General features: G+C 43.5%; 1 protein-coding gene across 4 annotated transcripts in view; it reads left to right on the top strand.

Moving 5' to 3' along the window:
- LOC147436999 (endo-1,4-beta-xylanase 1-like) overlaps positions 1 to 15,934 on the top strand; it is a 33,431-nt gene extending 17,497 nt beyond the window's left edge. For 3 of the 4 annotated variants that reach the window (XM_086486405.1, XM_086486407.1, XM_086486406.1), the window contains 5 exons: positions 5,376 to 5,568; positions 5,648 to 5,991; positions 6,309 to 6,483; positions 12,992 to 13,525; positions 13,996 to 15,934. In XM_086486405.1, coding sequence (XP_086342531.1) covers positions 5,376 to 5,568; positions 5,648 to 5,991; positions 6,309 to 6,483; positions 12,992 to 13,525; positions 13,996 to 15,114 — 2,365 coding nt within the window. In that variant the 3' untranslated portion in view covers positions 15,115 to 15,934. The remainder of the gene's footprint in view (positions 1 to 5,375; positions 5,569 to 5,647; positions 5,992 to 6,308; positions 6,484 to 12,991; positions 13,526 to 13,995) is intronic. The other variant, XM_086486408.1, reaches the window with a different exon arrangement.
- The last annotated feature ends 11,572 nt before the right edge of the window (positions 15,935 to 27,506 follow it).

The following is a 27,506-nucleotide window of genomic DNA, read 5'->3' as shown; positions in this document are numbered from 1 at the left end:
AGTTATAGCAGGCACGCCAAGAGCTCGTCAGCACCACAGAGGAGAGGCACCATGAGTTTTCTTTCCATCGACAGGCATCTCAATGGACCCAGGTAGGTGACAGAGTAACAGGCGCTTTCTTTGAGGCAGTGGACCCCGGCATACGCATGCCAAGGTCATCTAGTTGAGGAGGCCCGACGGGTTAGTTGCTTTAGAGCCAGAGGACATGTGTGCAGTTCAGGGTAGTTTTCGTACGACGTACAGAACGTCTCGTTCCGTACTGCGGGTCACGTACCGTCCCGTTCGTTTAGTACGTTCTGTACGTTTTTTTTTTTTTTTTTTTGTAAAAGCAAAACTCACAATTGTGAGTGGATTATATTGAGCAGCCAAGGCCGTTTTGGAGCGCCAATTCAAGCCCTAGCCACATTCAAACATTGGATTCTATGTGCTAGGGCTCCACTTCTCTTATGCTCTCCCTCTCCCCCCCGCACGAAGGAGTGGCTTTTCGACACCTTAGTCACTCCGGCCTTGATGTACTCGGCGGCAGTATGGGCACCAGGATTGACAGCTGACCAGTGGACACAGCTTGAGAGGCCACAGATATGTATGATCTCACGCTTGCTCCGCAGCAAGAAGACAGTGCCACATGACATTATTAGAGCCGAGCTCGCCACACCACCCATGGTGGTAGAGGCACTATTCCAGACAGTCTGCTTCATCCAGAGGATGAGAGAGCTACCTCCTGACAGACTTACTCGTAGAGCATTTGAGGCAGCTATACAGCTATCAGAGAGTGGGCATGAGAGAGCATGATACTCACAGGTCAGAGCATGGTTTGAGGGACACGGTCTTGACATGGAGAGCCTACCACCTTTCCAGTACGACCCCCACTCACCATATGTTCACCTCTCTCGCAGTGAGAGGAACTTGGTACTGAGACAGGATCTGTGGCAGCTATACACTAGGAGAGTTTGGGAGTCACCTGGCTTGGGGACGAGGATGTCAGATTACAGAGACCAGTTTCTCACCATATTGTCTGGGGGGTTCATACAGAGACCACGCTACATGGACACATATATGCCACATAGCTCACGGGTGGCGATTGGTCAGCTGAGAGTGGCTTCACACAGGTTAGAGATTGAGATCGGGAGACATACTGGTGTCCCCAGGGAGGAGCGCGTCTGCAGAGCCTGCACAGAGGAGGTGGAGAGTGAGGAGCACTTTGTATGTAGATGCAGAGCATACACTGAGATCAGAGGCAGGTATGAGGCCCTATTCAGAGGACAGCCCACTCTCCGAGAGATCATGGACTCTCGGGATCAGAGACAGCTCGGACGGTTCTTACTAGAGATACAGAGCCATCGGGACACACTACTACAGCCACACACAGCTACACAGACAGAGGGGAGACAGTCGCAGCTCACAGACTTCTTTCAGAGGATTACCGCCCCTCCCCCACCAGACACTCAGAGGGGAGTGACACTCCCACAGGCGGAGGTGAGCCGAGCTAGACGACGACCACGAGTCACAGGCTACAGGGGCGCGCGCTCCCACCACCGACAGATCGAGGAGATCCGAGCCCGGGATCGCCGTGCCACTGAGGAGCGAGTGGCCCAGATGAGGGCCGACCCGACAGCTTTCATCCGGGCAGCCTTGGCACCAGACCCGCCCATGTACCACATCTTACATCCCCCCATTAGTACAGGATGGAGCTAGATAGCTTGATGCATTCTCATGATTGTACTACCTTGAGCATATAGACATGCATATACCCCTAGAGATAGAGCTCCATCCCTCCTCAGATACCCCACTACCTACATTCAGTTCAGTTTTGTATCAGTTTTGTTTCATTTGTCTTTCCGATTACATACACACCATGTACATTTGATTTGTCTCATAGGCCGATTTCGGCCTGACATAGACGTTAAAAATCTTTCTTTCTTTCTTTCTCATCAAGAGTCATCATCCATGCTCTCTCTCGAGTCTCTCTCATGCTCTAGCCTCTTCCTATTTAAGCAATGCCTCTCCATCTTGTTCTCCAACACTTCCAAGCTCTCAATGCTCATTGCTCTCAAGCTCTCAATGCTCTCAACCTCTCACTGCTCAATGCTTCCATGTTCTAGCTCTCAAGTGACAAGCTCTAGAGACTAGAGTCTTGCCTCGCCATCTTCTCTCCATTGGGTCTCTCCCTCTCAAGCTCCCATTGAAGATCTCATAACGTCAAGTTTCTTTAAGTGTAAAGTTTAAACCCAAGGGCCTAAGCCTTAGACGTAAGAATTCTTTGCTTTTTTATTTTTGAACGTACGTAATGTCATCGTACATCTTAATATTTTTTAGTTCGTTTAGTACCGCACATCATCGTACATGTACAAAACGTACGAGACCGTACGAGACCACTATGGTGCAGTTGCTACTGACTTCTAACGTGATCTACTATCTGCAGAGTGTCAGGATGCATGCAAAGATTAGGTGTGGGCACAGATGCCTTGTCTTGACTGAGGAGATGCGCCAGAGGCTTGAGCTACCTCTTCAGCTAGAGGAGCTACACACGGCTCTTAGAGCACTCCCTCGTGGTAGCTATCCAGGTGAGGATGGCTTGACTCCCAGCTTTTTCTTGGAGTACTGGGACTTGCTTGGCTCAGATCTCTGCAGTGCTTTTCAGTTTATCCTGCACACAGGAGAGATGCCTGACAGCATGAGTGAGGGCCTGATTTACCTCATTCCCAAGGAGGGTGGCTCCTTGGATGAGATTCGACAGTGGCGCCCCATCACCATCCTCAACTGGCCTACAAAATTCTTGCCAAGGCTCTAAGTTTGAGGATTCAGCCACCTCTAGAGAGCATTATACATGGGACACAGACAGGTTTTGTCAAGGAGCGTAGTATCCTTGACAACATCTTTACTTTTTGGGAGGCTTCTACCCTTGCGCGGCTCTGTGGTGAGGATCTGTGATACTTCTTCTCAATTTTGAGAAGGCCTACGACAGAGTTGGCTGGGACTTTTTGGAGGGCACTCTACGCAGGATGGGCTTCTCAGATGCTTGGATCAGAGGGGTGTCAGCTTTGTACAGATGGGCACACAATCAGGTACTTTTGTCGGGAGGTAGAGGTGATCGTTTCATGCTCACACGTTTGGTCAGACTGGGCTGCCCTCTTTCCCCCTTCCTCTTTCTGTTCTATGCTGAGGCAATGAGCAGGTTTTTGGTTTCACTGCAGGTTGGTTTACGTGGCTTAGAGCTCCCTATTCAAGCAAATGAGCTACTAGACGTTGAGTTTGCAGACGACTCAGCCTTGTACTTGGATGGCCAGGAGGCAAGCCTTCACAGGTGTGAGCAAGCTCTTTGTTGTGCATCAGGCGCACTAATCAACTGGAGAAAGACAGTGGCTTTCTCGGTTGGTAGTGCTCCTACGCCTGATTGGATGCCAAGTGAGGGTTTCAGGTGGATTCCCCCAGGGACTGCAGTTCGGTACTTGGGTTGTCAGGTAGGTTTGGGCTTGTCTCCCAAGCAGCAGATTGCTCCCCTCCTCCTGTCTATCGGGAGGAAGTTGTTACATTGGAGCTCCGCACGACTTTCTCTGGTAGGCAGAGTTTTAATGGCCAACCAAGTGTTGTTGGCTACTATGTGGTACATCACTTCTTGTTGGATCTTTTTTTGAGTTCTTGTATCAGCCAGGTAGAGAGGCTGATCAGGAATTTCCTTTGGTCAGGGTGTGACACTCAGATAGCCCGGGCCAAAGTGGCATGGCAGGTCATCATTCTTCCTTTTTCTCAGGGAGGATTGGGGATCATAGACTCAGCACAGTAGAGCAAAGCCCTTCTTGGGAAGTTTATCGTCAGTGGACTTCTTCCAGGAGAGGAGCCCTAGAAGGAGTTCTTGCTTTAGCGGCTTAGTGCTAGCTAGGGTGCCTCAGGCTGGAGGCCCTTGGCGACCCTCAACTAGATGGGTTTTCACAAAGATGCGCAGAGTTGGCTTGAGCAGGAGACTGGAGGACCGCTTCGGTGTGAGTCTGCTCCGATCTTGGGAGCAGTTGGAGAGGCTTGGAGCAGCGTCAGCCTACTTGCACGGAGGAGCGCCTGAGACAGCCCCTTGTTTGGAACCCATGGTTAGCACTTAGAGAGGCCACTTGGTTGGTAGTCGGCCTCATGTTTCCTGGGGTCCCATGGCAGAGAGTCCAGCACGCACTTTAGGTGACTGGCTACAATTTTCAGGCTTGTCATAGGAGCTTCAAGGCATTCAGCTACAGGGCATGAGAGGGGTGCAGAGCATGGGTCAGGACATCTCATAGGCAGTACCAGTCGAGTGGCTCACACCTCTCGAGTTAGCGGCGCCCAGATGGATGGGGGCCTTCACGCAACTTGAGGTTCTCATCTCAATTCGGGCTTGCTCAGAGACCATACCCTCCCTGTTTTTCGAGCTACAGGACAAGGGATGCTTACACCGAGTTGCAGTAGAGGCCCCACAAGTGGCAGTGCTGTTTTCAGAGGATCCGAGTGGTGGGCATCTGTGGGAGGACTTGTGTCATAGATCTCGACCCAACAGCTCTTGAGACTGGCCACTGGAGACTGTGGGCTTGGGAGAGCTGTCCACTTGCACGAGTACAGTGGGATCCTGGAGAGTGGCTTTGGAGGGACTCTTTCTCCTCAGCAAACCATCCAGGCGTCCCTTTCTTTCAGTACACTGTTCGACTGGGACGTCACATACTGGCAGCACAGAGAGAGGCTCGTTCTAACTTCTGCTGCACCACCTCATTGGCAGGAGGAGGGTCTCACAGCTGAGTTCTTGGCAGCTTTTTGGGAGAGGTTGTGGGACTTCAGACAGCCGAGGCGAGTCACTTTGTTCCAGTGGTTTGTTGGACACAGAGCTACAATAGTTGGGAGCTAGCTTGTACATAGTGGTCTCTCGGCCGCATGTGCAGCTTGTGACCATCTTGTGGAGAGTCAGCGTCACTGTTTTTGGGACTGTCCTTTGGCACAGCTGGTGTGGCTTCGTGTTCTTCGGCTGATGCCAGCTCTTTCCACAGCTCTGTAGTTCGAGAGACTCCAGGGCAGCTCCGACCGCATGCGGGAGCGCAGAGAGGCTTTCCTTCGACTCTGCGTCCTGGGCCTTTTTTCACCATGGTCCAAGGTGTGCTCAGATGGCACTACCGTCCACCTATGTGGCTTTTCCCTCCTCCCATATCTTGATTTAGCCTCATTGTACATATGCTTTTTTTTTCATCGGGAGAGTCTCCCCATCATGATTGTTGTAACCCTCTCTTGTAGAGGTGGTTGTAGCCCTATGGGCAGTTTCATTAACTAATAGAAGGATCTTTTTCTCGGGAAAATAAAAACATAATTGTGAGGTGAACGCTAAAGTTATTCTTTCTGATCCTACTTCAGTTTTTATTGATTTCCAGAATCAAGGCCTCCAACTCTAGCTGGTCAGAGTTACAAGGTCATTTTCAACTCACTTCTGTTCCCAAAAAGGCTATTTTTTACATAGAAGGGCCTCCTCCTGGTGTAGATTTTCTTGTTAAATATGTTGATATTAGACCTTGCACATCATTAGAGTTCGGTGAGCAACTGGGACAGCAATTTGATCACATGCAGGTGAGAAACTATATGATATTTGAGAAATCTTCAATCTTACAATACACAAGCTGGCCAACCATCTTCTATGTTTTTGCAGATTGAAGGTTGCAGTCCCTCCCATGAGACTTTGGATATTGTGCTACGGAACCCGAAGTTTGAGCAAGGGCTAGACTGTTGGTATGGTAAAGGCTGCAAGATTTTGTTGTTGGATTCCTCAACTCTTGATAAAAATGGTCTGTCCAAGCACACTGTTCTTGCAACCAATCGTACAAGCAGCTGGCAAGGACTTGAGCAAGATGTAACTGGTCGAATCAAGGGCAAGAGGAAGTATGAGGTTTCTGCTTCTGTCAGACTCCGTGGAGGGATGTCCTCTGCAGACGTGCTAGCCACCCTTTGGATAAAAGATGAAGCTCAAAAAGATCATTATATCACTCTCTGCAGGTGAGAAGCGTACTTGTGAATTTTTCTATTTGTTATGTTTCTTCAACTAATGTTAAGGACTTAAATAAGCATTTTTCTTAATCTCTTCTGATCAAATTACGTATTTATCAAGTGCCTGGCCTGTTCTTATTAATGGTTGCTCAGGTCACATTTATAACCTATCAATAAACTACCCAATACTGACTATTGCACTTCTGCTGAACCTGATGGATACACCAGTAATCATTTAGAACTAATCAAGTGCACCATTCTTTTTACCTTGTCCATTGAGTTGTATCTTTCCTTATATTCTAACTGATTTATTTTTCCCATCATAGGGCTGCAGCTTCATCATCCAAATGGGTTCAAGTGAAAGGAATTGCGCTGTTGAATCAAACTCCTTCTAGAGCAACTGCGTACATAGAGGGGCCCCCAGCTGGGACTGATCTGCTTATCAACCACTTTTCAATGTGCAGTACCAAAAAGCCTGCTCCTATACGTCCCATCATACGGGTTAGTTAAAAAAGAAATAACTCATTCGTAGGGCTAGCTTTCAGGTGCTTTTATGAATGTTCTCTTGTGCTAGGTAGGTTTTCCATACAGTCATCTTTTTCTTCTTCCTGCGCAAATGAGTGCCTGCCTACACATTGCCAGTAACTGTTGGCTTCACATCTTCAGGATAATCATTAGTCGTGGTTTCCATTCATGTTTCAGGTGTTGTGTCTGTTCCCTTGAATTCAGGGTCTTTTCTATGAAAGGAATAGTTGCTTTGAAAACCCTTTCATGGCCAAACGTCTACTATCTCTGCTCCTGAACCTCGACGGGTGCATTCTTTTGTAACATGGGCTTCTCTATCACATACAAAACATTGCCTTGGAATCCCAATTAAAAAAACCTGAAGATAGATGTCTCCTCCATGAATAGTGGGAGAGAGATAATGTGAGCTGATATCCCCATTCCGTGTTTTAGATGTGAGTATCCGTAACAGAGAATGGCAATCCATGCCTGTTTGCGATCCCCGTTCTACTTTTGGATTTTCATTGTCACATAGACGGAAGCGTAAACTAACATTTAAATGGAATTCATATACTCAAGAGAACTGAGAACTGAGAGAAAAGTTTGACACATCATTGGGGACCAGAAGATGGGCTGGTTCCCCTCATAAAGAGAATATCTTTATTACTAAGGGAGAATTTTTACAAGCACAGGAATGGGGCAAACGCCCATCCTCAATTCTTTCTTGTTCTATTCATGCTATTGACTGAGAAAGTATATCCACTCTCTATTTGCTAAGAGGGGATTTCTCCTCTTCTGAGAGACCTTTTGGAAGTTCTTAAATAAAAGACTCTTATCTTCCAGAATATCCTTGGAAGCTCTCTTAAACAAGAGTCTATCTTCCAAAAAACCTTATCAGAAGCTCATATAGAAGAGAGTCTATCTTCCGCTAACTGGTTCCCTTCATACTTAATCATTCCTGCAATGAACACGAGAGAGAAACATGCAAAATGCGCACACATACGCTTGCTGTAATTTTCTGCGCATAACCTGAAATACTTACCTGTGCACTTTCTAATGTCAAAACCGAGGCCTTTTTCTTGATGGAATTGCACCAAACTTTATGTATGCGTAGGGTAAGTAGAGAAGACTGAAATTCTTTGAGTGCTCTGCTGAAATCGCCCTATTTGAGATGATTAGGGGCTGAAAACAGAGAAATTACACCCATTACACTCTAGGAAGAGAGTTTCTATTGCAACTTCTCGCGACAAAACCTCTCAGGAAGGTGGCTATGGCTCTAAGAGTAGACAATGGGGGCTCGGAGCTACCACATATGTCACAAGGGGCTGCTCTCAAGCTCTTATGGAGAGCTCCACTACGTAGAGCACGCTCACATTAGGGGGGGTAGGAGCATTGCCAACCTCTCGAGAGAGAGGGGTGCTGCTCTTAAATAGATAGGAGGGAGAGAAGGGACCGCTAGGAGATGAGGGAGAGAGCTTGCATGAGTGAGTGTGCCACTTGGCACACTTACTTTTAAAACTTTAAAACAAACCCTTCAACTTTTAAGTTTTAAAAGTTCCCAAGTCACTTCCCGATGCAACAGGTGATCTTCATCCTTATATGCTCACCCGTGAGTGAATCATGTGGATGGTACAATATGGCTTTCTTATGAGAAGTAACACACAAACACGGTGTTGAAGATACAAGAGACCGTCACGAATAAGAGACTCGAAAAATGCATATTGACTTTTAATGCTATCAAGAGATACTTCGTGAATGGGTATTGTGGACCTCGATGTTAGAGCCAAGATCTGTTGTTCGTGACTAAACCTATCTTCAATTGGGTTAGCTTTATTAGGAACACAATTAATCAAACCACCAAATTGCTCTAATAGACTGGGACCATCTAGCTTTACAGTGGCTCCAAAATGCACTAGGCATGGACTAGAGCCACTTGAGGACTTGATGGCCAATACTGACATTGAAATCTCTACTATACACAAAATGCTTCTCATATCTTAGAGAATCAATGATAGAGAGAGATTCCTTTTCATGCATTGACTGATTCTTTTTGGAACTCTGTGAGTGTGTACTGAGAGATGCTATTGGACTACAAGTTTTATCTCCTTCCAAAACATGAGAGTCAGAGATTAATGACAAAGAAGGAATACTCTGCTCACAACGAATGACCACGGAAGAGGCACCTGAGAGAGAGAGAGAGAGAGAGAGAGAGAGAGAGAGAGAGAGAGTCACAAATTGTTGACGTGTCAAGCCACTGAAGAACGGAGCCAACCTGCAGATCTCGGCCGACAAGCCTAAACCCTAGAAGCAGCAGAAGAAGTTTCACCAACTTGCAAAGTCTTACCGAGTGGCCTATTTTTAAAGAAGAGTTCCCACCAACTTATGAGACCCCGTTCGATGGGGCCCAGGGGACCTAAAGTCATTAAAATAAAGGAGGATTGCACATACACGCACTCAATCTCTTGCGAATAGCATGATGAGGAGGCAGTTGTACGGACGGCTGCGTTTTGCGCTACAGTGCCACGTGGCAGATTGTACGGATTTCCTAAAATCATGTTGGCTGATTTTCAGCATGTGCTTTTGGTCCAGATGCTTTTAGAATTGAAGCTTTCCATGTAAACCGCTCCTCATAGGCCAAGGACCTTTAAATATGTGCAGAGGGCTGTGTCTTCGGCACGCTCCCGCGTGGAGGTGCAGAGTCTGGAGTACCGGCATTGTACTGAGTTCAAATAATATAAAGAAATACCGAAAGGGGTGCCAAGGACCCTTGTATTCTTCTTTGTTAGCTCTAGTTTTCTATTTCGCCATCTTAGCTCTATCTTGAGAGTGCATGGGTGGATGACTCCATCACTTTGTAATAGTGCTAATCTAAATTTCGATTTTCCACTAATCTACTTTGCATCGTATCTCTCTCTACTATCCTTGCTACGAGAGTCTACTTATTTCACATTTCTTACAGATCAAGCACGCGAAACCACTTTATCCCAAAAATCATATCACGTCCAGAGAGAGGAGAAACCACAAACTTATCTACGTCTTGAACTGAGATTGCTACTTTAGGACGCTCATGCATGATGGAAGAGTGCATGCCAGGAGAAAATCTAGAAAGGCAATGGAGCCCATTGGACGAGCTTCCTAAATGCGTGCTCTTCACAAGAGAATCATTAATCATATCATGCATATTGCCAAGATCAAAGAAGATTGCATTGCGCTGACTATTTACATGACCATAACACTTTCTGAGAGACTCATCTAGATGATCATTAGAAACTTAGGGCACATTAATTTTCTCATTTATGACACTAACTGAAGATGTGGGTTGTGTGGGTGCTTAGGACAATCTGTGACCTTTAATGTGACACAACATCTTCCTTGCTTTCCATACTCGGTTTGTTCTTCAAGACTTAACCAACCTCCTACTATTACTTGAGCAGATTTTTCATCAGGTGTCCATTAGGAAGAGAATGGAGTTTAGGAGGGCCTCTTTATTTGGCAGTTTAAGGAAGTCAAACCTCTAGTATTAAGAAAGCAATCAAAGGACAACTTTTGAATTCAAACAAGCAAAATGGCTAGTTTATTTGAATTCAAAAAAATTTCCCAAAATAAAATTTAGCAGGCAAAACCATATCATCTAACATATCTATGGAAAGAGCTCGGCGAGTACATTACAGATCTATAATCTCCACTGAAATCGGAGATCATATGTAGGAGCTATGGAATGTCAAAAATCATAAAGTTATCCACCCCCTTTTTTGGGGGGAAAAGTGTATTCTTTGACCACTCTTACACCTCTCTTACACACCCACCATTCTTGCACACATGGCATGCATCTATTTGTCAAAATGTTAATCACCTCCATAATCTCATGGCATATAAAGAGGCCCTTCTAGACCCCATCATCTTCCTAAACTAGGAGTTTCCTGAGTTTTAGCCTTTCCTTTATTATCACTGTTAGGTGGAGAGTTTTGTGCTCTAGGTGTAGTAAAAGATTGAGAAGAAGAGGTGCTATAATTCTTACCATTGTTCTTACAATTCTACTGATTCTGTTGGTTCTAAAGGTTCTACGGGATACTTGACTTGTTCTCCTTTGGCTTACCTTTGTTGTGCTTCATTTCCTGTGCGAGAGAGATTTTGATGGCGTCATTGTAGTCCTTAGGGTTGAAAACTTGCTCGTCGTATTTGATGTACTTGTCCAAACCAAAGAGGAAAGCCTCCGTGCAATCCTCATCTGACTTACGCAATTGAACACCAATCTACAAAATACGGGTAGAAAAAGACCTAACGAGAGTCCCATGTTTCTTGAGGCCTCGCCAATTCTCTTCAATCGATCAAGGTACTGCGGTGGGATAAAACGAGCCTTGAGCTTGTCTTGGAAGTTGACCCAATTGTAAGACTTGCCAGGATTGATACCAATTAATGGCATCTCTTGAAAAATACATGGCAACAATCAAAACTTTACTCTTACCGATTTCTTGTTAGTAGCAAAATAAGCGTTGAATTCATGCAACCAAGAATAAATAACCGATGTATCCATCCTACCATCATACTTACTGAAAATCAACTTTTCAATGACTTCATTGTTGGAGTCATCATCTCTATGTGATCTACATGATGACTCACTGGCCTCCTTGGGTGGATCGCTCTTTGAAGAGAGCACGTGAAGGACCAGGTCTTGCAAGGGTTGGTCTCGCAGTGCCTCACGCTCTAGCCTCACAGTGACCCTTTTTTCTTAAGCCACTATGCGTTGAGCTTCGTGTGCCTGATCATGCTCTAGCTGTATAGCTACCCTCTTTTCTTCAGCAACTACACGATAAGCTTCGCGTTCTCTCTCTTGAACCATGCGTTCCCTTTCCATAATTGCCCGTTGAGCCTCCTTGTCCCTTTTGGCTTTGGCTCGCTAAGCTTTCTTTCCCTTCTGGCTGTGGCCTGCTGAGTCTCCTGCTATACCATCACCTCCATCATGGAATTTACCAAACCCATTCCATAGAATTTGGTGCAATACGTGGCGTAGATAGGGATGGAAGAGGATCCAAAAACGGTCCTCCTGGTGTAGGGACTTGTTCTCAAACTTCAGACTCATCACCTTCACGCAAAGTATCCATTCCACTTCGGATGATGACCATGCATTTAGTACTGAGGTACTCAGGCCCAAGGGTACTTGGGTTCTTGGGCTTATCTTGGATTCATCTAGGTATACTTTTTTAGTCGTATAGCAGACATGCAAATGAAGTTTTCGTCCGAGTTACGAGTAGTTGATAATGTGCTAATTTTTTCTATCTTTTGTGGTGTGTATGCCCTATCAACCACCTCTTTTTTGTGCTAATTTTTTCGATTTAATGCTTCTTTTAGTGCTAGGCTTCATTATGGCAGAGTTTGCCCTTGATCTCCGGAGTCATGACAGAAACTTAGTACGCTGAACTTTGTGTTGATGTATGCTCACGTGTGTGTGTGTGTGGTGTCTGTTGTGTTTGGGAGCATATGTTAGTACCTAGTTCTACACCCACTATTGGGCACTGACGACATTAGTGGGGATGTCGTGGTATTTATTCAATACTATGCATGATGGAGCTGATGGTTATATTGTCTTGTGGGTGACTACCATGGGTCTATACCTTGCACTTTCCTTTAAGGGTGAATCTGGGCCTATCCTAGATTCATCTAGGTATACTTGGGTACTCAGGGTTCTTGGTACTGCTTGCAATCTATGTTTAAGAAGGCTTTTCTCTTACCCAAGCTTAACTCCTTGTGGGTGCACCCCTTCGCGGCCTTGCACTCACATAGAGGTTGCTTTTTCCCACCTCACGTCGATTGGCTTGTCGCAATGTGCAAGGTCCGCTCTCACGAGTGAAAAAGGGAAACAAGGGGAGGCTGGACATGCCCTTCTTTTCTGGGCTATTTGCCACTCTTCAAAAACACAGATTAGAGAGATCAACAAGTCCGAGTGGTCTTGGGTTATGTGCAATCTCAAACAAGCACAAAAAAAAAAAAGTGGTTCTTTGTGGCCTAATGGCCCTTAAGACAAAACGATGAAGACGAGAGTGTGCTCGATGCACGATGGTTTAAGTGTGGGAGTGGCTAATATGTCCGGGGCAGGTGCTGATAAAAAAAAAGCTAAGAGGTTTTTTTCTCGAGTGCTGATACAGAACATTGTCAAGAGCTCTGATACCAATGTAATGTGCAGCGGAAGTGATGTATGGTGATAACTTGGGATGAGTGCTCAGTGATGAATTGAGACCCAAAATTTGAGTTGAGTTGTGAGAAAGAGATGGGGAATGCCTATGGAAGCAAGGCCTGGTTCAACTTGATTATGATGCAAAACATTTTCAATATAATCTAGACCCTAAATTACATATGCAGAAATCCATGTTCTCTGCAGAAGCCCTTGTACAAATGTGTAAACAAGAGGGTTTAAGATAATCATCTTGCCTGTGTATGACATGCAGAGCAGCATTAGTAAAGTTTTGATCTATTAAAACTGTCAGTTCATCTGTTTTGTCTTCCGCAGGATCCTAAGTTTGGGTTGAATATTGTGGAGAACTCTAATTTTTCAAGTGGATTAGAAGGTTGGACTCCTCTTGGCGAATGCTCCCTAAGTTTGGATTCTGGGGCTCCTCTAGTCCTTCCTAGGGCTGTGAGAGACACTCTCAGCTCTATCTCAATAACAGGGAACTATGTAGCTGCCAAGAACCGTAAATATATTTGGGAGGGCCCCTCACAGAACATCAGTGCAAAGGTCAAAGTTTTTGCTACATACCAAGTATCAGCATGGGTCAGGATAGGTTATGGTGGGGTTGGGCCTCAGAAGGTAAGTGTAACCCTAGGTGTGGATGGCCAATGGGTGAATGGAGGGGAGATTGAAGGAGATCTGACTACTTGGAGAGAGATTACAGGTTCATTCCGCTTTGAGAAGAAACCAGACGATGTGCTGCTCTATGTGCAGGGCCCCTCCGCAAATGTAGACTTGATGGTGGCTAATCTTATTGTATTTGCAGTTGACAGACCAGCTCGATTCGACAAATTGAAGGAACAAACTGAAAAGGTGCATTATGTTTACACGTAAAATTTCTTCTCTAGCTTGAAACAGAAGTGCATCCCAAAAGATAACCGCTTTCTGTGCATGCTCATATGCATTCTTTTGTGCAGAAGAAGACCTGTATGAATAGTGCTATAAATCTTAAATTTCTTTGCACAAACACTTTATCTCCTGTTCATGCCTTGAGTAATGGTTTGTAGGATTGAATTTCTGATTAGAGTCGTGGGTTTTTGAAGCATTGTAAAAGCTCTTTTTGAGATTTGTAACCTGTGTGTGCATGTAACTCTCTGTTGCCTCACAATGCATTCAAAATGAGCAACTGTTCTTGTTTTTCACCTAATTCACTCTCCTTTGAAGGGCGTAAGGAAGTGCTTATTAAGCATTCAAAGTTGTATTAGGATTGAATACCAAAGCTTTGTATCAACACATTACCTATCCAATCACATCAAGTAATTCCCCTTGCTTTGTTGGTACAGGTTCGGAAGCAGGACACTATCATTCAATTGAAAGATAAAAAGGGACGTCCTGTTTCACAGGTTTCTGTGAAGATTGAGCAGAAAAAAAATACCTTTCCTTTGGGTTGCTGTATTAACAGCTACAGCACAAAAAACGATTCTTACATGGAATTTTTCTTTGCCAATTTCAACTGGGCCGTGTTTGAGAATGAAGTGAAATGGTATTGGACAGAAAAGGAGCGCAAAAAGTTCAACTACAAAGAGGCAGATGAGCTCTGCAATTTGTGCTTGCAACATGGTGTTTGCATGAGAGGTCACTGCATCTTTTGGGAGGCAGATGATGCAGTTCAAGACTGGGTAAAGGAGCTAAGTGAAAGTGAGCTTGCTATATGTGTGCAGAATCGCCTGATTGACCTTGTTTCACGCTTTCAAGGAAAGTTTGTTCACTATGATGTAAATAATGAGATGCTGCATGGATCCTTTTACAAATCTCGCTTGGGTCCGCAGATTATACCCTACATGTTTCAGCTAGCTCAACAGCTGGATCCTTCGGTGAAGCTTTTTGTCAACGATTACCATGTTGTCGATGGGTGTGATGCATGCTCTTCTCCTGAGAAGTACATTTGTCAGATTCAAGAGCTGCAGACAATGGGTGCTCCGGTTGGTGGTATTGGTGTTCAAGGACATGTTACATTTCCTGTAGGTACAATTATAGCAGATCAATTGGACAAGCTGGCTATGGCAGGGCTCCCCATCTGGTTCACAGAGGTTGACGTAGAGTCTGCAAATGAGTTCTTGCGGAGTGAAGACTTGGAAGTTGTACTGCGGGAGGCATTTGCGCATCCAGCTGTAGAGGGTTTTATGCTGTGGGGTTTTATGGAGGCTGCCATGCATAGGCAGAATGCACATTTGGTGGATGCTGATGGAACCGTCAATGAGGCAGGTAAGATGCTACTAGCATTGAAGAGAGAATGGCTAACACAAGAAGTGGGGAAGACTGATGAAGGGGGCTGCTTTGGCTTTAGAGGGTACCATGGTACTTATACTGTCACTTTTGAAGATGCTCGGGGTAAAAAGTATATAAAAGACTTTGAGGTGTGCAAGAAAGATACTGCGCTGATTGTGGACATAGATGTGTAAGATTGCAGTTGATTCTTATGCCATTGCCATTGTAAGAAGTTTGCTCGACTTGTTATGCTTGTTGTTTCTCACACACTGTGTAATAGGAGATGTAAACAATCTCATGACATTCTCTTCAAGAGCTTGTAAGCCGCAAATAGATACTTACTGTTGACAAGTACCACCATATCTTGTTTGAGAAGAGGAATGTTCATCCTATATCACCTCAACAACGGCTCCTTTGAACATTTCTTCCTTCTCTGATTGACTGTGAGCTGTAGCACATTTTGTAAATCTTATAAAGCTCATCGGCTATGTTGTCACTTCAGACACGGAATGCTCGCTCCTCAATTCAGATAAAATATAAACCGAAAGGGGCCCACTCACGTGGGTTGAGCCTTTTTGTATTCAGAGCTCTGGCAATATGTTTATTATTGAGCCTGCTGAAGGAAACCCTTGAGAGTTACTTGCAGTTCTCTTGACGTGGAGCACCCCAGCTGGGTTCGGTCTTGAAGGGCTTCAAGTGTTCCAAGCCACCTGTACCTGCCAAAGAAGGTGAAAAAATCACAAAGCCTACTTTGGACACACACTTCGAAAAATCTGTCCTCCATTTAGAAGGAAAGAAATAAATGGAGGTTTTTTGTGAAGGGCAGTTTTGCATGATTTCTATGCATTGAGATGATCAGCATATTGGATTTGCAAAGTGGATACTGAGAATTATAATGGAGAATGATAAATAATGGTATTACCATGTGTAGAACACATATGAATTAGTGCTATTTCTATCTATTCTATTGATGACATTTTGGTTCCAATGATCATTGTTGCCAATTTACTTGAAGCATTGAGAAATGATAAGGAAGCCCTTTTCTCTGTTCATTTAAGTTAACGGGTGGACCTTCTATAAGTATTACAAGGTTTTTTCCCCCAAATTAGAGTAGCACCTGTTTGCAATCTAATCATATCAGCACACCAGCCTTTTATTGTAATATGGTGCCATCTCATTTCGCTGCATCTATCAGCATGAGAATCTCACTTGTCTCCTGAAAACGTGTATAGAATTGACGTGGAAAATTCTATGCTGCATTAGATGATTTCTGCATTAAAATCCTTTGGTGTTTGTACTGTTTTTAACCTTTAGTGGGATTCCCTGAGTATTGAATGCCCCATCTGATTGATGAGATGGAACTAGGAAGCATGTGATGTGTGACCTATCATTTGATCATATCTCTGCACATTTATGGTGTATCTATGATTCCCTTGGAATTTCAAAAGTTGTTCGATCTTCTTCATTCTTTCACTAGTTGACTTCGAGTTTTGGTGTTTGAAGTTTGTTTCAATGTTTTATTTTAATCATTAAAAAATAAATCTTTCAACTTAATCTTGTTCAAACTTTTATTTCAATTAAAAATGAGCAAAATCACACCTACTTGACTAAAAATATGGCTTCCAACCCTTTTCAAAACTTTTGATCATCCAATTGTCCTTCATTGCTTGGATACTTTCGACAGTTTTTGGCTTATTATTTACACCCTTTATAGGAACTTACTCATTTCTTGTTCTCCCTTGGCCCTTGTACTTTGCTTAGCTTGATAAATAAAAATTTGGAGTTATCGTTAATTGTGTAGTGGCAAGTGCCAAGAAACTCAAAATGTCGACTTCCTTATTATGCCAAGCTATATGCCCTAATCTCTTTATAATTAATGTGCGTCTCTCTCCCTCTAACAAAAATCATGTATGCATGGCCATGGTTGGCTCTACCATGTAGTGACGGTCAATGCACATGATAAAGAGATGGGTTTTGAATGATTGTTCAAGGGCTTCTGTTGATGAGTTAAAACCGACTCTGCTTTGTTTTGGTTGCTGAAGGTTGTTGTTTTGGGGTTGTCGGTCAAGGTTGTTTTTTAGGTAAACAAAGGTGCATCGGATTGCTTGGAGCAGAGCCTTGTGTCATCCATTTTTTGTTTTTTGGTTCCTTGCATGTCTATGCAAGAAACTTTGCTACTTGTGATACCTTTTCTGTGACAGCATTGTGGTTTGTGTTCATACAGAAAATCACTCAGAGGAAAAGAGAGTCTGTCCAATCCTTCCAAAGTTTTATAAACTGACAAAGGATCCCAATATGGAATTGCCTTGTACTTCCTGGGGTCATGCACAAGAAGATTTGGAAATTTTCTCATGTAGAAAAATAGTCTTTTTCAATGTTTTGCATACACTGCATAACATCATGAGCTTCTGCTCGAGAGGCACCGCATACAGGATTGGGAGCAGGGGACCATCGCCCCCCCCACCGCGCCGGTGGTCCCTTGCTCCCAATCGTACCTAGCTAGGTATACGATGCCTCACTCACAGAAGCTCATGATGTTGAGATAAGTCGCAATGTGGCAATTATTGTGAGAATTTGTCCAAAACTTCTTGTGTTACGGATGCAGTATTTCAACGAGTACATAAGTAACAGATCACCCATCCATTTATGTTGATGTGTAATCTCAAGAGGAATTCCATAAGCAATAATATTGGCATCCAACCCAAACACTTCATTGAATGAGGTTGTCTTAAAGGAAGTTTTTTACATGAAGCCGACCACAAATGCATTTTTTAATCAACTTTTCTAGAGTTGACAATCTTTGTGAAGACTAAACTCAAGACTTTGTTTGATAAAATTTTTTCAATCATTTCATTCAAGAAATATGTACCTCGAACACTAACTATTTTGATCAAAAGGTTGTATCATGCAAACACATGGTATAACAGAAATCAAACCGTAGACCTTGCTTCATTTTTTCAAACGAATTTTTTGCCAGCTGATTTTGTCAAGTAATCCATTGCAAATATGATGTACTGAGCTTGAGTTTTATATGTTGATTGTTGATTGGTCCCACAAAGTCAATGTCCCATTTGGTAAAGGCTCATGCTCCCACCTTTTTTGGAGTATTTGTGTCCATTGGCAGCATCACATCATCTAACGTACTCTTTGGTGTCCAAGAATAGAGTGGGCCAGCACATTCTAGTCATGCTCCCACCCTTCTTTGGAGTATTTGTGTCCATTGGCAGGCATCACATCATCTTACTTACTCTTTGGTGTCCAAGAATAGAGTGGGCCACCACATTCTAGTCATCATGATTGACCATGTAGTAGTGTTAGCTAAAAAGTGTCGAGTTGCTAGTCATGCATGTGTTTGTTATAAAATTAGAATGTATTCATTGTCACTCGCACACAAGCAAAGTGTCCTTACCCCATTTATACGGATGATCTCTTATCAAGGTATAATTTAGAGCTTTAGTTTCAATGGTTCTTTGTTGCTGTTTATCCTTTTTTTTTTTGCAAGAGAGAGATCCTTCCATTAGTTAAGAAAGCTGTCCAATGGGCTACAACTTGCCCCTGTTATTTACAGAGAGCTACATCAAGATGTGGGGAGACTCTCCCAATGAAAAGGTAATATATGCACAATGATGGCTAAATCAGGATATGGAAGGATGCAACAACCACAGTGGATGTCAGTATGTGGCGACCCAGTCAGAAGACCCGCCCCCCCCCCCCCCCCCCCCCCCCCCCACCCCCCCCCCCCCCCAAATGATCAGCTAGAGAAGAAATCCGGCCAACACCACTCTCCCGGGTCCCACTACACTCCCACCAAAGGACGGCTTTCCCAAGCCCATAGCGGCTAGTGTCCTAGCTCAAGGTTTGATGGGTCGGGGTCTATGATACAAGTCCTGCCACTGATGCCCACAACTCAGATCCACTGAAAACAACACTCAGCCAACTGTAGCGCCTTGGCAATGACTCTGTGGAGGCGACCCTCTCTGAACCTCAAAGAACATGGAAGAACCTCTATCTGAGAAAAACTTAATTGAAATGAGGTCCGCCAGTTGCGTGAAAGCTCTCATCCAGTAGGGAACTACCAGCTCAAGAGGGGTGTGCCACTCTACAGGTATAGCCTCTACAATATCCTAACACATGCTCTGCACCTCCCTCATGTCTCGCAGTTGAATGCTCTAAATCTCCTCAACAAGCACTTTAAACTGCAGCAATTCCCATTAGTGCAAACTGGACCTTGTGCCATGGGACTCTAAGAGACGTGAGGTTTGCTACCAACCATGTGGCCTCATTGTTGTGTACTAATCATAGGGTTCCAAACCAATGGTTTCAAATGCTTCTCAATGCATGCGGATTGGTGTTGCTCTAGGCCACTCTGCAACTTGCTCCCAAGACTAAAGCAGGCTCGCAGCAAAGCAGTCCTCCCATCTCTTGCTCATGCCTAGTTTGTGCACCTTTGTGAAAATCCAGCTATTGGAAGGGCTCTATGGGCCACCAGTCTATGGGACCCGAGTACGAATCTAGTGTAGCAACAAATCCTTCCAGGGCTCCTCCCTTGGAAGAAGACCTTTGAAAACAAGCTTCCCAAGGAGGGCTCTACTATGTCGTGCTAGGTTGATGATCCCCAATCCTCCCTGAGAGCAAGGTAAAGTGATGACTGCCAGGAGACTTTGGCTCAAGCCAATTGTGGGTCTTGCCTTGACCACAAAAAGTTTTCGATCAACCTCTCTAGCTGGCTGATGCAAGAGCTCGAGAAAATCTAGTAGCATGCGATGATCTGCTAGGAGACTTTGGCTCGAGCCAACTGTGTCTCTCCCTGACCACGAAAAGTTCTCGACTCTCCAGCTGGCTGATGCAAGAACTCGAGAAAATTCAGCAAGATGTGATGTACCACATAGTAGTCAGAAGCACCTAGTTGGCCACTACAGCCCTGCCAACAAGAGTTGTGCTGAACTCCAACGGAGCAGTTTCCTCTTGATGGAAAGGAGGAGAGAAGCAATTTTCTTCTCTTGCGAGAGATCCAACCCAACCTAACAGCCCAAGTAATGTACTAGTGTCCTTGGAGAATCCATTTAAAGCCCTCTCCAGGTGACCAATCAAGTGTGGGAGCACTACCAACCTAGAAAGCCCAATGCTCCCGACACACAACAGAACACCTAAGAGACTACTCACACCTATGCACGTTGGCCTCCCGGCCCTCCAGAAACATACCAGAGTCATCAGCAAACTCAACGTCCAAAATTTCATCTCCCCAAATAGGTAGCTGCAGCCCATGCAAACCAACCTCTTGCGAGGTCAAAAAGCTTCTCATCACCTTAGTATAGCAAAGGAATAGGAAGGGGGCAAGAGGCCAACCCCATCAAACCGATTATGTGAGCATGAAGCGTTCCCCTCTTTCCCTTGCCAATGGCATCTGACTGTGTGCACACCAGTAGAGAGCTTACACCACTCCCCTAATTTATGCATATGAAAATCCCATCTCGTGCATAGTGCCCTCAAGGAAGCCCCAATCAACTTTGTCATACGCTTTCTCGAAATCAAGGAGGAGTACCACAAGATGCTCTCGTTGGAGACGATCCAGAGCATTCGCCTCCTAAAAGGTGAAAATATTGTCAAGGATGCTATGCTCAAAGCTTGCCTGTGTCTCATGTATGATTCTCTCAAGTAGTGGTTGAATTCTCAAACTCAAAAGTCTTTGTTAACATTTTGTAGGCTAAGTTGAGAACGGTGATGGGTCGTCAGTGTGGAATTTCATCCGAAAGTCCCTCCTTGGGGAGAAGATATATCAAACCCTCACTCATGCTAGCAGGCATCTCTTTAGCTCCCTTTACGCTTGCTGCATCTGCTCCTCCATCGAAGGACTACCTGGGTGATGCTCCTACATCTGCTGTAAGGAAGTGATGCCCTGTCGGAGCCCCTTCTCCTCCTCCTTGATCACAACCAAGTGAGCTGCCAATTCTTGGAGGAAGAAACGACTAAGCTCCACAAGGCTAGTGGCCGCTCTGGTAGCAAGGTACCCCTCTGAGTTCATACTCATTCTCCAAAGCACCACAACCTGCTCTTTGAGCTCCATATCCAACAACGACTAAGCTCCACAAGGCTAGTGGCCGCTCTGGTAGCAAGGTACCCCTCTGAGTTCATACTCATTCTCCAAAGCACCACAACCTGCTCTTTGAGCTCCATATCCAACAAAATCCCTTGTGTAGCATGATATTGCCACTCCTTTGTCTATTCAATACAGTAAGAATCACGAGCGCATGATTGAAAAAGTAGTCTCCCTACCAAAACGCATATTGAACTAACCATGTCATAGATGTGGTTACTAGAGTAGAAACAATCTATCTTGATTCACGCTCCCTATCTGAGGGCCATACAAAACTTGCATTTGAGATCCTCAAAGTCATACATAGGTGCTCCCAAGCTGGCAACTCAGCCCCATGAACAGTAGCATATCAGACCAAAAAGTCTCACAGTAACGACTACCAAATAAGGCTCTCCCAAAAGTGGTGCTCTTGAAGCTCAAGAATATCTATAGTGCTGGCAACCCACAAACAATTTTTTGTAGCTCCTATCACAAACGACTCCTCTGGCATAGAAAATGGGGTCCACCTAGACCGAATTCAAGGAACCACCAACAGGTGTTGAGGATAAATTGTTGGATATGCATTTATTTTGAGAAAAGGTCGGAGAAGATGATATCACCCATAGAAAATGTGCAAAGCAGGGATTTCGCTGATGTGATCACGACCACATGATTATGTTAATAACGTGAGATATCACACATGAATAAGATGTGATTGCGTTACATATTGACGTGACTCTCATGGTAACCTGCAAAAACCACTAGAGCTAGTAAGCCCATCAGGCTTTTTTATTTTCCAAGTGGGGCCGCCGGGCATTTATAAAAGCCCGACGAGACCGCCAAGAAAATAGTAAAGCCCGACATGCTTACATGTATATAGTAAAAAATCTATTATCTTTGGCATTTTGATTAACCAAATCCATGGGAAGTGTATCTTAGCGTCGAGCACAATTATTTCTCTTTGTGAGTTGACCTAAAGTTACAAAGTCACGGTCCTTTTTTTGGGGCTGAACGTGATTCTTAAAACGGTAACCACTTTTGACAAAAGTTAAATCCTTGACCAAAGGCAAAGGTATGATGCCAAACAAATTAAATCTTTGAAGAGTCATGCTCATTGCGACGAGGCCACTGGTCCATAAGGGGGTTGAAGTTGGTTTTAGAAGATGAGCATATTTAAATAATGAGTTGATTGTCAAGGGTTGGATGTCTTGTACTAGTGTATTGGGTATATATAGATCTTGAAGTTTTGCATTTCACACCATAATAGGTTTTAATTGATGTACATTGTTTGTCACTGCACAATATGAGAGCTATAATCCTTAATTGGGTGAAAAAAGCTTTTATATATTGAATCGAATGCATAAGGGGGACTACAATCCCTGATTGGGTAAAAGTAGTCCTCAATTGTGTAATTGTATTGAAGATTTCATAGTTTTGTTTTATGCATTGGTTTAGATAGAGAGTGCATTGTGTATTGTGAAAGATAGTTGGTGCATCTATGTTACTCTATTACGGCAGACCAGATTCAAGAAACACACGTGGCCAAAGGGGAGCTGGAGAGCGAGATAGGAAGAGCATCAAGCCACTGGCAACCCTATTGGATGGATCGAATGTCATAACGGTCATATGTCGGGAGTGATGGGCATGGGAGTTGAAGCGTCGACAGTGCGACTCGGCACTCTGATGAACAGGCAAATGGCAGCCCACTAGGCGGAACTCTCTCTCTCTCTCTCTCTCTCTCACACACACACACACACACACACACACACACACACACACACACACAGAGTCAAGCAACTCCCTCCACACACTCACACGCCTCCTCATGCTAACGGATCCCTCTTTCCAGCGTTCATGAAAAATCATTCTTCGAAACATACAAAATTCCTTCCCTTAGTTTGCCAAGAGGAAATTTTTAGAAAATTAGGTTATTTTTCTAGGTTTTTGCTCTATTTTTTCTTTACTTTGGGGAATATATATAAGGATAACATTAATTCCACCATACCTATCAATACTAGATAACTAATAAAAATATATAACTAGCCAGCTTAGGGGTAATATTTACAGTAGGGATGAAATCAACACTGATTGCTAATTTATAAAAGGCATAGTTTATGGAAATCAATGAAGGGCTTACAAGCAATTTGATGCAACTTATGTTAGAGGTATAGGGGAAATTATGAAACTGTAGATTTTGGAGGGAAGCATACCTTGAATGGGACTGCTGAAGTGTTGGGGGGGTGATGTTAATGTTTTCTTGCACATCGAAAAGGGGAAATTCTTGACTATATGACAACATAGAATTTGGTGGCCAGCATAGCTTCAAAGCGAATACTTAATAATTGTTTATATTATGGGTGATTGTAGTGCTTGGAAAAGAATTATACAGTAATTTCTGTCTTTTGGTTTTTTTTTTCCCTTTGTTGCTTTGAGTAATTTCAAAGATGGCTTTACAGAGCTAGGCATAAAAAAGAAAGAGCATTGTAATCAGTTTTTAGTTGCTTATTTGGAAAGCACCTGGGCTGTCTTCTCTATTTGCTAACTTAGGCGATTTAGTGTCTAGCTTTAAGCCTTATACCACAATGGATATATTGGATTCTCTTATTTACGAAATTGAGGTATAAATGCAGCCAATTAGTCTTCCTCTCACCAAGAGAGCTAGCAACGCTTCTGAAGGAGGGTTTGTATTTCGCTGAAAGATTTGGGACATTATCCACACTGTAGAGAGAACCTCAACACATGCAAATGGGTGAATTTAGAAATATTGATCATGCTCACCTTAACAATTTGAAGTTTTTATTAGTTAAAAAAGTGGGTATAGAAACTGATCTTGCAAAATTCATTTTTGAAATATACAAAATTCCTTTCCTTGAATTTCCCAAGAGGAAATGTTAGAAATTAGGTTCTTTTTTCATGTTTTTGCACTATTTTTCTCTATTTTGGGGCAAAATTTCTCCTTTTTCCCTTACTCTCAACCGGCACTTTAGAGATTGAAAACGGCACAATATTAAGCTCAGACACATTTTTCATGAACACTGCCTCTTTCACACACACACACACACACACACACACACACACACACACTGTCCATCGGCTCTCTTCACACACTCACACGCCTCCTCATGCTAGCGGATCCCTCGTTCCAATGTTTGGGAAAAATCATATTTCAAGATATACAAAATTTCTTTCCTTGATTGTCAAGAGGAAATTTTAGAAAATTAGGTTATTTTTTCAGGTTTTTGCACTATTTTTCTCTATTTTGGGTTGGAATTTCTCTTTTTTCCCTTGCTCTCAACCGACAGTTTAGAAATTTATTAAGCTAAGACACATTTTTTTCGAACACTACCTCTTTCCCTCCCTCCCTCCCTCTCTCTGGCATGCTGTCTCTCTCACCTGCCTCCTTCCAAGACACGCGGGCCTCCCGTTTCACTTTTGAGGCTATCTAAGCGCTAGGGACTGGCACTTCAGCTGCTCCTATGCTAGGTTGGGGTTAAGTTACTGCATGTTGTTGCTCGAACCTCTATGGCCATTGTAAGCATACGTAAAGGGTTTAGTATGTGTGCGCATGAGAGAGAGAGAGAGAGAGAGAGAGAGAGAGAGAGAGAGAGAGAGAGAGAGAGAGAGAGAGAGAGAGATGTGTTATTAATGCCTCCAAAAGCCTAAATGGCCTATGAGGCTAAATTGGCAAGCGTATGAGGTGCGACACCATCATTCGACAAAAAGAATCATCTTTCCCCTTTATTAAGGCCCCAAGCCGGTCTACAGGAGATAGAAAGATGAAGAGCCATCAGGTGGCAGGTTGAGGCGAAGTGATGCAATGGGGCTACTGGAAGGTGAAGAGGAGAGAGAGAGAGAGAGAAACCTTGGTGCAAGTTGTCAGCTACTACTCTGCACCTCTCCATGCCTCCTCAATATAGCTGATAAAGGCTCTTCTCATTTCTTGAGAAGAGGAGCCTTTATCAGCTATATTGAGGAGGCATGGAGAGGCGCAGAGTAGTAGCTGACAACTTGCACCAAGGTTTCTCTCTCTCTCTCTCTCTCTCTCTCTCTCTCTCTCTCTCTCTCTCTCTCTCTCTCTCTCTCTCTCTCTCTCTGAACACCAATGGGCCTTTGGGTCGTCACGTTGCCATCCACAAGGCTCGCTTTGCTTGCCCCTTGCGTGCCCATCTTTGCCGATAGATTACGCTCCTTACCATATGCCTCTTTTGTATTCCTGATCATAGCATGTGGCACTATCACTGACATCATCTGTCCTTGGCATCACCAGACCCTGTGCTTCCCATGCCCCATCATGAGCGCCCCCATTGCCTCCAGTTGGCCCCGCTACCCACCTATCACATTGGCCTCAGAGAGCGTGCTCATTGCAAGGCACATATTAGCATGTGCAAGGCAATATTTTCATACGATGCAAAGCAAATGATTCTCTCAAAATGAATCAGCTATGCTTTCATATTGAAGGCACATGGCATATGTGAATACTTGACATGCGCAAATTAATTGATGATGCAATTGTAGTTGAGGCTCTCAGAGAACAAATTTTGATTTGCAATGCCTTGAAAATGCTTAGGTTTACATGTCCACCTATGGTGCATTCAAAAAAGCACCAGGATAATCTTCATTATTAGGATGTTGTCTCTTGGAATGCATTTAAGGCAGATATGTCCAATACATGCCAAGCGACAAAGCTTGGGGTTATGCTAAGAGGAGGCTAAGTGAGTGCTCCAATGTAATCTCCATATGCTTGCATCTCAATCAATCGTCAAAACTGTATGATTTCCTTATAAAATGTAGCATTTAATGTTTGAGAAACAGTGCTAAAGTTTTGTCTCTCTCTCTCTCTATTATTTGTACTCGGGGCCATGAATGTAAATGACTTTTTGAGTCTATTTGGAGAGAACTTTTCTCTCTCTCTCTCTCTCTCTCTCTCTCTCTCACACACACACACACACACACACACACACACACACACACAAGAAGCTCCTATATTTATACTACTCTATTATGGGGAAGGATATTAAGGCATACCACATGGCATTGGAAGAGGGAGCAACGAATAGGCAGGGGGTGGTGATCGCAAGGTTGGCATGCAAAAGGTGAAGAGATTATAAGGGTGACAAAATTATAATAGCTGAATTAGTATCATTCAAGATGGGCGACTATTTTGAGGTTCATTTCATGACTAGGAATAAAATGATTCTTTCCATGAGGGATATGGACCAAAAGATAGGGCAACATATGATATAATTGGCATAGCAATTTACCTCTAACATTATGGGAGCTTCTGTAGGTCTTTCAAGTTTTTAGAAGATTTTTTTTTTCATGCCGGTCTTTCTCTCTCTCTCTCTCTCTCTCTCTCTCTCTCTCTCTCCCCTACATTGTGTTTGCTTGGTGTTTCCTTTAGGCTCACATTATTCTGAGGTTTTTTTGTCAAGTATTGTTGCTAACGCAAAATATGTTGTGAAGAAAGATGGAGAGGTATGGTCATAAGTTGATTCCATGACTAGATATATAGTTAGTCTTTCCATGAATGATGTGGACCAAAAGATAAGCAATATATAATATATAGTAATTTACCTTTACACTTATGGGAGCTTCAGTAGGTCTTTCAAGGTTCTAAAAGTAAGTTTTTTTCAGGCACTGCTGTTGCTAATTCATAAGATGTTGTGAAGAGAGCTCAAGCGCTATAATTACGGTTGATTCCATGATTAGGAATAAAATTATCCTTTCCATGAGGGATGTCATCCAAAAGACAAGGCAAGATATTTTGTCGATGATTAGAAACGCCCCTCCACATATCCTCCCTTTCAAGTTTCTCGAGGCAAATCATGCCTTATAGTTTATAGCATTATAGATGATTTAGGATAAGTTGAGAATAAAGCAAGCAATAGGGGGGATAGAGAGAGAGAGAGAGAGAGAGAGAGAGAGAGAGAGAGACTTTGAAGATCTCAAAATGTGAACCACTTTTTTATTTCCCTTTCAGCTCTACCTGGGTTCTTCTTTAGTTTGCGACAGAGGGTCTCACTGTTTTGGGTTTATAAGTTCTTCATCAATTCAACCAAGGTATTTTTTAATGGCTATCTACTAGTGTTCCATTTGTATAGAGAATAGCGACCTGAGAGAGATATAGTGAGTGTTTCTTTGTGTGCTCATGAGTGAGCTTGAGATACTTAAATAGATAGGATTGGCCTCTTGGTAAGAGCGAGCGAGACCCGCCGTAGGCAAGTCGCGCGAGCTCGTGAGATTAAAGTCATATATATTATTTCTTTTGTTTGTGTTTTGTAAATAATTATTATCGTTTCAATGTATAAGTTGACTATTCTTTGTTGCAGGTGAAAATAATTGAGCAAATTAAAAAACCTTAAACCTCTCTCTCTCTCTCTCTCTCTCTCTCTCTCTATATATATATATATATATATATATATATATGAACGATGTGAAGTTTTTAGATGTCTTATTGTCTGCAAATCACAGAGGGTGTAAAACTAATCCCCACATTAGTAATTGCATTGAAAA

The sequence above is a fragment of the Adiantum capillus-veneris genome, chromosome 17 (genome assembly GCF_014529385.1).
Source record: "Adiantum capillus-veneris isolate H3 chromosome 17, ASM1452938v2, whole genome shotgun sequence".
In the NCBI taxonomy this organism is placed as follows: Eukaryota; Viridiplantae; Streptophyta; class Polypodiopsida; order Polypodiales; family Pteridaceae; genus Adiantum; species Adiantum capillus-veneris.
Note: the sequence above shows the minus strand (reverse complement) of the source record. Positions and strands in the feature narration are given on the sequence as shown.